This window comes from Hemicordylus capensis, chromosome 14 (genome assembly GCF_027244095.1).
Source record: "Hemicordylus capensis ecotype Gifberg chromosome 14, rHemCap1.1.pri, whole genome shotgun sequence".
NCBI lineage: Eukaryota > Metazoa > Chordata > Lepidosauria > Squamata > Cordylidae > Hemicordylus > Hemicordylus capensis.
Window position 1 is genome coordinate 15,052,067 of NC_069670.1, and position 12,959 is coordinate 15,065,025.

Genomic DNA, 12,959 nt, shown 5'->3' on the forward strand with positions numbered 1-12,959 from the left:
CGTTTATTCCTTAAACGTTACGGGATCCTGAGTACGTCCTCTTGTTTTGTCAATTGAGAGTTACTTTAGTGCATTAGCAGGGGTCCGAGAGAAGAAAGGATAGTGAAACTTTTGAGCATTAGCAGGGGTCTGAGAGAAGAAAAGATACTGAAACTTAGGTCTCTCCACCATTGGTGTAAAAATGGTTCACAATGGTTCATAATTCTTTCAGGAAAGATGCTTTTGCCAACTCCTTCCAGTCTTTGGATTTGTGTTTATGTGTGTGTGTTTAAAGGAAGGAACACGAAGGACCCAGTTTTCAGGACTGCTCAGGGGCTCCAGATCTGGAGATGATAACTTGTCACAAGTTGTCGAGAGGAGAAGCAATCAACCCCCGCTGTGATGGCATATACGGAAGAACGCCTCCTAATCTCGTGAGCACAAGATGGACATGCTGAACTAGTTTATTTGGAACAGGATTTGGCACGAAGGATGATTTCACCACTCCAAGAAGGGGTTGGAGGATCCGAAGGAGGAGTATAAGAGAGAGAGAACACCAGCCAGGATCTCCAACACAACTTGGCCAAGCGCTGCGTTCTCGTTGTTCTTCGACTGAGGTGAGTCTAAGACTTGGGTGAGGTTTTTCTCTCATGATATTTTGTGGAGTTAAGCTTTTGCTTTAGACCTCGGATGCTGGATGGTAGTGAGGACTCTCAGATGGTAACTTCAGCTCCCTGAATGGCCGGAGGGGCCCTAAGGGACATACACTGGAGGCACCAGAGAGGGAGACGGGTCAACCAAAATCTCTGCACACACCAAATATTTGAAGGCAAACACAGCATTCATACCCAGAGTTTTTATCACATTTCATTGGGCTCTCTTGCAAACAATTCTCCTTTCCCATGGTTTCTTGGGTCTATTCTCAGACGAAGGCATACATGCATCTTGTTCGGGAGGGGCACTATTCCCTGAGAGAACTACCCCTTCCCCACCTACTGAATGCGTTGTTGTCTTCTTAGGTTTGAAGACTTCTCCAGATGGACCCTCAACGAGAAAATATATTGAAACAGCTTCTTTGAGAAATAGTTGTCATTTTTCTCCAGTACACAATTGTAGAACCTATTGTGGACCTTCCCATCCAGACCAATTTTGACACGTCCAGCCGGTGCAATTCTGACTCACTCAGCAGGGACGGTCTGAGGAAACTGCTGGATGAACAGCTTCCCAACCAGCTGAAGGTGAGGGCTACGGAATGGTCCCTTCTTTGATAGGGCTGGCTTCCTTCCTCTGGAGCAGAAGGGAAAGATGATGGGTGGGAGGTCTATTTTCGGGTGCCTACTCTGCATTCGTGAAAAATGTCGCAGTGCTGCTTTGGCCCTACAACTGCTGTGGTTTGCTTTCACTTTGGGGGAGATTTGTAAGCTGATCAGCTGAACAGGATTTGTGTGCTTTGCTCAAGTTGGCATCAGTTGGGGTTTAGGAGAGCTGAGTGGCTAAGTGGGTAGGGTGCATGTGGAGAACTGTCCTGGCTGTGGGTTCAAGACCCACGGGCCTCACTTTGGGGATGGGGTCATTGCTCAGTGGTGGCTCTGCTGAATGGCATGTGAAATGTCCCAGGTTCAATCCCTGGCAGCTTTCTCAGGTAGGGCTGGGAAAGGCTCATGCCTGAAACCTTGGAAAGCTGCTGACAGTCAATGTAGATAATGCTGTGCTAGATGCACAAAAGCTGTGGCTTGATATAAGGCAGCACCCTATGTTGGAGATGGGGCCATAGCATCTGTTTGCATGCAGGAGGTCCAGAGTTCCCTCCCTGATATCGCCACTTGAATGGGGAGAGATGCCTGCCTGAAATGCTGGAGAGCTGCTACCAGTCAGTGTAGACAATACTGAGCTAGATCGTCCTCAGGTCTGACTCAGCAGAAGGCATCTCCCTGAGTTCCAGTTCCCTGTCATGGAACATGGAGGGGACATATGTTCTCAAGAAAAGGAACACACTTGAATTCCCTTGTGCCATGTGATTGCATATTATACATGGCATCTTTTGAAGTTGGGTTTGGAGCTATTAAATATGAATACTCATTGACGTGTTATATTATAGAATCATTAAGTAGGAAGGGACCTTGAGGTCTTCTAGTCCACCCCTGGCCTGGCCCTAAGATAAACAGAGTTGTGGTATGGAATGGCTTTGGAGCTCCCTGCCGTCCCGCGCAAGATTTACCAGGAAGAGAAGAGAGAGATCAGCAGTGCATAAATGTAGCAGTACATCTGTCACTTCTAGCGAACCTTAAGGAATGAGCAGGAGTTTTTGCAGCTTTGTATAGTGGAGGCGGCAGCTAGATTGTGTAATGTCCCTGATAACCGTCATCTGTTTCAAATTCTTTCCCCATCACTGTGCGAGGAGACTCAAAGGAATTTGATGAGCTGTTTAAAAGGTTGGACCAGAACGGTGATCAGCGTATCAGCTTTGAGGAGTACACTGTTCTGATCAGAGATGTTCTGCTCACTATGTTTGAGAAATGCAAGTGTGAAGGTGGGGATTGAGACAGTCATAACCCATGAGCACTCAGAGGGAAGCTGCTATGCTTTGTGGACCCGTCCAGATCCCGAACATCCTCTACTCCTGGGGTTAGGGCCAACATCAGACAAGAAAGAGCCAATCTGAAGTTTTTTTTAAAAAAAATGCTTGTTTCATTCCCTTATCCATTATCTGGGAGTAGCTTTGATCTAATCCTTGCATCATTAGTGGAACAAATTTCACAAAAATGTATTTCTTTAGTGTGGTTGTGTTATGTCTATCTCTAAATTGCTTTTAAAAATTAAATCTAAATGAGTTTAATTTGAGAGATGGGTGTACCTCAATAAAGCAACTTGAACTCTTCAATAGATTCCTGGTGATCATCTCTTCAGCCTGGGGTGGGTCAAGATCCCTCTACACCTGAGGTGGGGCACAAAATGTTGCTCCCTTCTTGGACATGCTCTCCTTCTCCTTCTTTCCTGTTTTTAAGAAGAAGAAGTGGGGCCGGAGAGTATCTTGCCAGCATGGCTAACAAGTAAAGTCAAGGAAGCTGCAAAGGGAAGATGGATTCCTTCAGGAATGGGAAGGCCAGCCCAAATGAAGAGGACAGAAAGGAACACCAGCTCTGTCCGGAGAAAGGCAAGGGGACGATCAGTCGGGCGAAAAGAGAGTTTAGCTAAGAGCATCAAGGGGGATAACCAAAGCTTCTTTAAAGGCATCAGAAGCAGGAAACTTGCCCAATCATGTTCCCAACAAAATATTTCACTGTGTTGATCTCTTGCTCAAGTAATTAGAAGGTGTCTTTCTGTACATGCTGTCCCAATGGGGTTCTTGGCCACTTCCCCCCCGCATCTTGTAACAGGTCATGGTCTGCTGACCAGGAGCGTATTTAGCAATCCATCAAATTGGGTCCTTGATGTTCCTCCTTTTGGGTCCTTGATGTTCCTACACACACACACACACACACACACACACACACACACACACACCACTGTTAAAGTATGATAACCGACATTGCAATCAATCATATTTCTAACCTGTCATTCATAACACCTCTCAAAAACCTTCACAACAGTTATAACATCTGCAGGATTAACTGCTGGACCACCATGGAAACATTGGAAGGAGAGTGTTTATTGCATGCTCTAAGGGCTCTGTGCGATCACCTCTGGAGCCAACTTACTCCACCAGGAGCTTTTGCAGACAGGGCTGTTACCCCGAATCTCCTCCAGAAGAGAGTGTGTGCATTCACACACCAGCCAAACTTACCCTAACGTCCATTCGAGATCCTTGGAAGCACTCCACACAGAAATCGGGATTTATCTTCTGAATTCTAGCTTATCTCAAGGCATTTCTGGGTTTTTAAAATGCTTTTTTAAAGGGAGTTTTTCTGAAAATGGTGGAGCAAATAGGGAGAGGCACTGAAGTAGAATCCTTAACATGATAGGAGGGATACAATCTTTAAGAATGCAGATATAGCTCTCTAGAAATGCAAATCGAACCGGCTTGCCTAGCTGCAGGAAGTAAATTCTTCAAGTTCTAGTTTCAAAAGTAAAACCTCTGTGTTTGCTCAAGCTGCTTGCTTAAGGGTTTTGCTAGTTAAAGCACCATGCATGTGTTGGAAAAAAGGGAAGAAATCTGTCAGTGTATACAAATGCTCCCAGTCTAGGAAATGAGGTTTTGAAGGCAACATTGATTGTGTTCCTACCCAAGGACTGCTCTCTCTCTCTCCCTCCCTCCCTCCCCATTGGCTAGAAGGAAAACACAGAGGCATGCAATGTGAACCTGCACGAAAAGAAAACCTGTTAGCAGAGGGGAGCGGCTGCTTCCTTCATTGCCGTGAGTGTAATTCGAAGTAGCTTCGCTCAATATTTATCCCGCAGTATGAAGCGCAGTATGAATAACCCCAGGCTGTCTCCAGTGCGGGACACTCTTCAACTCCTCCTTTTGATGGAGAAAGAGGCTTAGACCACGTGCATTGTCAAGGACAGAGAGGCCAAAAACCAGAAGCCCCCTCTGGGTCCTGAGACTCCATTTGAGGCCTGCCCATGCTCGTGTTCACATGACCATCAGTTCTGGAGTCAGAGGCAGAACACCCAGAATAACCCAGGTAATTTCCTTACCTCTTTTTCAAAAGCAAACTTCAGCACAGGAAAGATGTCACCATTAGTCTGGCTCCGGGGCTCAGAAGGACAGGTGGTAATTAGGTGCAAGTCCATAATGTATGCAGCTCTTCTTGCATAAATGATCACCATCAGCATCCTCTTGACACAAAGGAGTGTGATGTGCTTTCTTATTATTACTACGACTACAAATATTGATATCCTGCTCTTCAACCAGCAACAGCCACTGGAGAGATGCTGTGTTGGGGATGGAGAGGGCCAGTTGCTCTCCCCCTGCTTAATATGGCCTATGCCCTGGGTACCTAAGAGAGTGTCTTCTTCGTTATGAGCCCCACCACCCATTGAGGTCATCTGAGGATGTCTGTCTCCAGTTACCCTCAACTTGTTTGGTGGCTTCACAGAGTCGGGCCTTCTTGGTTGCTGCCCCGAGATTGTGGAATGCTCTCCCTGTTGAGATAAGATCCTCCCATCTCTGGCAATTTTCAAAAAACACCTGAAAAACCTTCTTTTCACCCAGGCTTTCTCAGCTATTTATTCATTTTATTTATCTTATTTATTTCTTATTTCTCTATGTAAACTGCCCTGAGCCATTTTTGGGAGCGTGGTATAGAAACTGAATCAATCAATCAATCTATGTCCCCAGTGGTGCTCTTACCCCTGGACTTTGAGGCCGAAGTCCAGGGCTGCCACATCCCCTGGGCCCCCCAAATCCTCATTATTCTGTCCCAGATGGTGTGGTTGCCTGGCGGAGTATGATGATGCTTAATTTGCAAGGGGGGGGGGCCAAAGACCTTTGGGTCCAGGCTCCAAAATTACCTAGGTGCACCTCTGTATGACCCCTCTATGGAGAGATTGTGCTCAGGAACTTCCAGGGAGTGACTTCCAACTTCCTCCTCCTGCTCCTCCCTCCCAGAATGCTTCTAACCTCTCTCTGAGCACCATTTTATCACACTTCCTCTGGCTTTATTGCAAATGATTCTCCTTTCTCATGGTTTCTTGGGTCTATTCTCCGTCGAAGGCAGACATGCTTTTTGTTCGGGAGGGGACACCATTCTCAGAGAGAACTCCCCCTTCCCCACTGACTGAATGGGTTGTTGTCTTCTTAGGTCAGAAGCCCACTCAAGATGCCGATTCCAAGTTCAATGTTAGCGGCTTTTCTAGAGATCGACCAGATTTTCGCTGAGTACACTATCACAATCCCTGTTTCGGCCCCTCTCATCCAGGCCAATTCTGATACGCGCAGCCGGTACAATTCTGACTCACTCAGCAGAGACGGTCTGAGGAAACTGCTGGATAAGCAGCTTCCCAACTATCTGAAGGTGAGGGCTACGGAATGGTCCCTTCTTTAATAGAGCTGGCTTCCTTCCTCAGGAAATCTGGAGCTGAAGGGAAAGATGGTCGAGGATGTGAGGTCTATTTTTGGCTGCCTGCTGTGCATTCATGAAAAATGTCGCAGTGCTGCTTTGGCCCTACAACTGCTGTGGTTTGCTTTCACTTTGGGGGCATCATTCGGGGTTCAGGAGAACCAAATGGCTCAGGGGGCAGGGGGCATGTGGAGAGGTGGGATGGATTTTAGGCCTGGCTTGATATAAGGCAGCTTCCTATGTCGGAGATGGAGCCGTAGCAACTGTTTGCATGCAGGAGGTCCAGAGTTCTCTCCCTGATATCGCCACTTGAACGGGGAGAGACCCCTGCCTGAAATGAAGGAGAGCTGCAGCCGGGAACTCTGGACCTCCTAATATTCGTAATATTCCTGATAACCGTCATCTGTTTCAAATTCTTTTTCCATCACAGTGCCCAGGAGACCCAAAGGAATTTGATGAGCTGTTTAAAAGGTTGGACCAGAACTGTGATCAGCATATCAGCTTTGAAGAGTTCACTGTTCTGATCAGAGATGTTATGCTCACTATGTATGAGAAATGACAGTGTGAAGGTTGGGATGGAGACGGTCATCACCCCTGAGCACTCAGAGGGAAGCCGCTATGCTTTGTGGACCCGTCCAGATCCTGAAGGTCCTCTATTCCTGGGGTGAGGGCCTACATCAGACAAGAAAGAGCCAATTGGATATTTTTAAAAACTGCTTGTTTCATTCCTTTATCTTTAATCTGGGAGTGGTTTTGATCTAATCCTTGCTTCATTAGTGGCACAAATTTCACTTAAATGTATTTCTTTAGTGTGGTTGTCTTATGTCTATCTCTAAATTGCTTTTAAAAATAAAATCTAAATGAGCTTAATTTGGGGAGATGGGTGTACCTCAATAAAGATTGAACTCTTGAGTAGATTCCTGGCAATCATCTCTTCAGCCTGGTGTGGGTCAAGGTCCCTGTGCACCCAAGGTGGGGCACAAAACCTTGCTCCCTTCTTGATCATGCCCTTCTCCTTCTTCTTTCCCATTTTAAAAAAAAGAAGTGGAGGCCGGAGAGTATCTTGCCAGCATGGCTAAAAAGTAAAGTCAAGGAAACTGTAAAGGGGAAGACGATTCCTCCAGGAATGGGAAGGCCAGCCCAAATGATGAGGACAGAAAGGAATACCAACTCTGTCCGGAGAAAAGCAAAGGGATGATTGGAGGGGGGCGGTGAAAAGAGAGTTTAGCTAAGAGCATCAAGGAGGATAACCAAAGCTTCTTTAAAGGCATCAGAAGCAGGAAACCTGCCCAATCATGTTCCCAGCAAAATAGTTCACTGTGTTGATCTCTTGCTCAAGCACTTGTTGGACGGTGTCCATGTGTACATGCTTTCCCAATGGGGTTCTTGGCCACTCCCCGCCCCCCCGTGAAAAGTCATGGTCTGCTGATCAGGAGAGTATTTAGCAGCCCAGGAAATTGGGCTCTTGATGTTCCCCCTTTTAAACACACAGCCACCTACCACAACACTGTTAAGGTATAATAACCGACATTCCAATCAATCATATTTCTATCCTGACATTCATAATGCTTCTCAAGGCAGCTGAAACCAAAAAGCTTCACAACAGTCATAACATCTGCAGGATTCATTGCTGGACTGCCATGGAAACATTGGAAGGAGAGAATCACCACTTAAAAATGTGTCTCTTTGCCCAGTTAGTGTTGGAAATTCTTTGTGGTGAGAGAATCCCTTTTTCAATATAGCAGAGTGCACAGAGGCACAAACACAGCGGATTTAGTTATGCATGCATGTGTGCTAAGAGTAAAGTAACTTGGAGCCAATTGCTAGTTTCAAATCAATATAAAAGGTATTTATTAAGGAACTCCATTCTAGATAGGAAAGTGAGGATTTAGGATCTCTAATCTATCTATCTAAATGGATGCAGATGGATTCACCATCTTCTCTGCACATATGGTGCAGGGCAAGAGACTTGCCATGTTGCAAGGTCAACAGCCAGGTAGCAAGAGAGAGAAGGAGGAAGGAAGTTGAATCCCCTAAGATTAGCAATCTACATTTCAAAGGGATAGCATCAGAGCAGTGGGAAGTGATGACCAAATGTCTTTGACCTTCTAGCCCTCTGACTTACTAGTCTGTCCTCCACTGTCTGAGGCAAAGAGACAGCGCAAAGTCCTTTACTTCCAACAGTTAGCAGAGTTGGTTTACATTACCAACCTCAGATGAGGAACCAAATGGCTGTTTTTGAGAAACGGTGGGGGTTAGTGAGGGGGGGATTAGAAGGGCAGGATGGCTCCTACCTCATGACCCCCACACGGCCAGAATCTCTGTTTGCATTGGCACAAGCCACTCAGAGATGACCAAGGTGCTGGCAGTGAGCTTTATTAAAATCGGGAGCTTATAGCTGCCGTTTAGGAAGGGTAGTATATAAAAATAATTAATAAATAATAAATAAATAATAAATAGCCCACTGAGGATGTTCCTCCACACAGATCCCTGCATTCCCAGCATGCATTGTACCACCAGAGGCCTGGGAAACCTCATGAGGGCAGTGGCTGTCCTGTTGACCACTCTGGCCATGGACCTCTATGGTAGTTGTGCAGGGATAGGTAGTTGGTAGCAGTGTTCTGCCGAGTAAAAAGGCTTTGTGGGCCCAGAAAACTGGAGGGAAACGTAGGAGATGATTCTTTTCCTCCTACATGGGCCAATAGCAGGACAGAAATCCTGGATTACCCAAGTTTGAAGAAACTGTTTCAATATGAGCCTGAATAGCTGGGTTGACTGCCTCCTACCTGGAAATTGATGCTCGTGAGGACACAGGCAGGCTAGCTATCCCGTTGATTCCTTAAACGTTAAGCGATCCTGAGTACGTCCTCCTGTTTTGTCAATGGAGAGTTACTTTAGTGTGTTAGCAGGGGTCCAAGAGAAGAAAGGAGAGTGAAACCCAGGTCTATCCACCACTGGCGTAAAAATGGGACTCTTTCACAATGATTCATGCTGCTTTTAGGAAAGATGAGGCTCACCTCTGCTTTTGCCAACTCCTTCCAGTCTTTGAATTTGTGTTTACGTGTGTGTATTTAAAAGAAGGAACATGAAGGACCCAATTTGCAGGTTTGCTCTGGTGCTCTGGATCAGGAGACGATAACTTGTTACAAGTTGAGGAAAGAAGAAGCAAACAATCCCAGCTGTGATGACATATATGGAAGTCAAGTCAAGTCAAGTCAAGTTTTATTTACGGTCCTAGACCAAACAATCCATGCATACAAATAGCAGAACAATTTATAAGAACTCTATAGGTTCTCGTTATACATCTTAAAAGCAATATAACAAAATTTAGCTACAGAGTTAAAATTAAAAACATTTTCATCAGAGAGTAAAAATTTAACAATTTGTTCAGCAGATCGGTCTGTCTGTTTACAGACCAGAGGTAGAATTAAGTGCTCCCTTGATTGCCTATGTATTTTACAGGATAATAGAATATGCTCAATAGATTCTATTTCCCCACTGCCGCATCTGCAGAAGCGTTCTTCCAGGGGAACACCACTGTATCTCCCGGCTAATAGTGCAGAGGGAAAAGAATTTGTTCTTGCCCTTGTAAATGCCCACCGGAATGGGACAAATAATTTGCTGGTGAAAGATCCCATCTAGTTCTTACTCCTTTATAGAATTCTGTCAAAGAGGCCCAGTTATTTTGCAATTCAATGTCTGTCAAACGCTGTTTTACTATTCTTTTAGCATTTCCCAAGTCTAACTCCAGCAGTTGTTCAGGGTCTATTCCTAGAGCAGCAAGCTTTTTACTAACTACAGTGCACCACTGCGGTTGTGGGTTTAACGATAGAAACTGAGGAATTAGGCCCACCGGGTGTAGGTGGACTCTCAACCAAAAGTAAATGATTAATAGCCAGGCACGAGATTCGATCTTTATGAGGCCAGCCTCCATACGCAGTATTACGTTTGCGGTGCATCTTGTAGTCCCAAAGATAGCTCTCAAGAAACCGGATTGAATTCTTTCAAGCATATCAAAGTTCGCATAAGGTCCCAATTGGATCCCGTACAACAGCTGAGGGATAACCTTTGCTAAATATAGTTTTAAAGCCGCAGGAATAAAACCTGCTCCCTGCGTTCTGAAAAATCTGTTAATTGCCACCACACTGCGTTTTGCTGAGTCAGCTACCATTCTCATATGTGCCGCTTTCCCAGCATTTTGTTGAAAAACCACCCCAAGATATTTTATTTGATTGACCTGTTCTAATTTATGTCCATCCAAGGTCCATGTAAATTTCCTTGGTTTATTTTTAAAGCACATAATTTTAGATTTGTTATAATTGATCTTCAAGTATTCCTCTTGGCAATATGATGTTAGAATGTCTAAAGCTCTTTTGAGCCCGACCCTGGTTTGAGATAAAATAACCGCGTCATCCGCGTACATCAGGATCAGGATCTTTTTGTTGGCTAATTTAGGTGCGTGGATATCAACATTTTGCAGCCGTTTAATCAGATTGTTAATGTAAAGATTGAATAAATAAGGGGCCAACACACACCCTTGCCGCACACCTTTCTCTGTTGGAATTGAATTGGTGAAATTGCCGGCAGTGTCTAAACGTACTCTTAAAGAGGAGTTCTCATGGAGCTTGATGAGCAATAATAAAAGCCTTTGATCTATAGATGTACTGGCCAACTTAGTCCATAGTAAACTCCTTGAAATTGAGTCAAAGGCCATTTTAAGATCCACGAAAGCGGCAAACAGTGGTCTTTTATGGACCCTAACTTGTTTGTCCACAAGTTGTTGTAAAATTAAGCAATGGTCCATAACCGATCTATTCGGTCTAAAACCTGCTTGCTCATCATGGATTATATGCTCCTGCTCCATCCAAGATCAAAGTTTTACACACAGATGTTTGGCGTACAATTTACTTATTATATTCAAAAGGCTAATTGGCCTGTCATATACGGAAGAACGCCTCCCAAACTCGTGAGCACAAATAGACGCAGTGAACTAGTTTATTGGGAACGGGATTTGGCAGGAGGGCCAATTTCCCCATTCCAGGGAGGGGCTGGAGAATCCAAATGAGGAATATAAGAGAGAGAGAACACCCGCCAGGATCTCCAACACAACTTGGCCAAGCGCTGCATTCTCGTTTTTCTTCGACTGAGGTGAGTCCAAGTCTTGGGTGTGGTTTTTTCCTCATGATATTTTGTGGAGTTAAGCTTTTGCTTTAGACCTCAGATACTGGATGGTTGTGAGGACTCTTAGATGGTGGCTTCAGCCCCATGAATGGCCGGAGGGGCCCTAAGGGACAAACACTGAAGGCACCAGAGGGGCCTGGAGACGGGTCAACCAAAATCTCTGCACACACCAAATATTTGAAGACAAGCGCAGCATTCGTACCCAGTGATTTTATCACGCTTCCTTTGTCTCTCTTGCAAACGATTGTCCTCTTCCATGGTCTCTTGGGTCTATTCTGGTTGGAGATCCAGCTGCAGATGCCATTGACCTTTTGCATCAGTAACCCTAATGTCCACTAGAGGCACTGGGTTGTAGAGATAGATAGTTGGGGTCTCCTTCTCCTTCCTGTTTTTCTCTGCCTCTTTGACCCCAGAATTGCCCTTATCCCTGGACCTTGGTGCCGAAGTCCAGGGAGTCCACAGCCCCTGGAAGCCCCCAAATCATCATTACTCTGTCTCAGATGGTGTGGTTGTCCGGCGGAGTATGATGATGCTTAAATTGCGGGGGTGGGGGGGAGCTCCAAAGACATTTGGGTCCAGGCTCCAATATTACCTAGGTGCACGTCTGTATGACCCCTCTATGGAGACAATGTGCTCAGGAACTTCCAGGAAGTGACGTCGGACTTCCTCCTCCTCCTCCTGCTCCCTCCCAGAATGCTTCTAACTCTCTCTCTGAGCACCATTTCATCACACTTCCTCTGGCTCTCTTGCAAATGATTCTCCTCTTCCATGGTTTCCTGGGTCTATTCTCAGCCGGAGATAGACATGCTTCTTGTTCGGGAGGGGACACCATTCTCAGAGAGAACTTCCCCTTCCCCACTGACTGAATGGGTTGTTGTCTTCTTAGGTCAGAAGCCCACTCAAGATGGAGCCTTCAGTTTCAATCGAACAGGCTCTTGAAGCTTTAATCCACCGTTACCACCAGTATAGCGTCAAATCGAGTAGATTTGAACCTCTCATCAGGGCCAATTCTGACACGCGCAGCCGGTGCAATTCTGACTCACTCAGCAGGGATGGACTGAGGAAACTGCTGGATGAGCAGCTTCCCAACTATCTGAAGGTGAGGGCTACGGAATGGTCCCTTCATTAACAGAGCTGGCTTCCTTCCTCAGGAAATCTGGAGCTGAAGGGAAAGATGACGGGTGTGAGGTCTATTTTCAGCTGCCTGCTGTGCATTCATGAAAAATGTTGCAGTGCTGCGTTGGCCCTACAACTGCTGTGGTTTGCTTTCACTTTGGGAGAGATTTGGGGTGAGATAAAAAGTTGTGTACATTGCTAGAACTGGCATCATTCGTGGTTCAGGAGAGCCGAGTGGCTCAGTGGGTAGGGTGCATGTGGAGAGGTGTCCTGGCTGTGGGTTCAAGACCCACGGGCCTCACTTTGGGGATGGGGGCATAGCTCAGAGGTGCCTCTTCTGTTTGGCATGTGAAATGTCCCAGGTTCAATCGCCGGCAGCATCCTCAGGTAGGGCTAGGAAAGGCTGATGCCTGAAACCTTGGAAAGTTGCTGACAGTCAGTGTGGACAATGCTGAGCTAGATGGATGAAAGGCCTGGTTTGATATAAGGCAGCTTCCTATGTTGGAGATGGGGCCGTAGCATCTGTTTGCATGCAGGAGGTCCAGAGTTCCCTCCCTGATATCGCCACTTGAATGGAGAAGGATGCCTGCCTGAAATGCTGGAGAGCTGCTGCCGGTCAGTGTAGACAACACTGAGCTAGATGGTCCAAGGGTCTGACTCAGCAGAAGGCATCTCGCTGAT

At 45.9% G+C, this 12,959-nt stretch overlaps 1 protein-coding gene across 3 annotated transcripts; it reads left to right on the forward strand.

Annotated features, from left to right (window-relative positions):
* Positions 1–458: 458 nt before the first annotated feature.
* On the forward strand, positions 459–6,756 carry LOC128337650 (protein S100-A12-like). 3 transcript variants are annotated; one of them, XR_008312370.1, is made up of 4 exons: positions 459–596; positions 999–1,217; positions 5,724–5,936; positions 6,412–6,756. XR_008312370.1 is itself a non-coding variant. In XM_053278881.1 (2 exons), the coding sequence occupies exons 1-2, from the start codon at positions 5,742–5,744 to the stop codon at positions 6,538–6,540; spliced, it is 324 nt and encodes a 107-aa protein (XP_053134856.1). In that variant the 5' UTR covers positions 5,665–5,741; the 3' UTR covers positions 6,541–6,756. The 3 variants fall into 3 exon arrangements, 1 of the variants encoding a protein (XP_053134856.1); XR_008312371.1 differs by lacking the exon at positions 5,724–5,936; XM_053278881.1 differs by lacking the exons at positions 459–596; positions 999–1,217 and having other exon boundaries at positions 5,665–5,936.
* Positions 6,757–12,959: the final 6,203 nt, after the last annotated feature.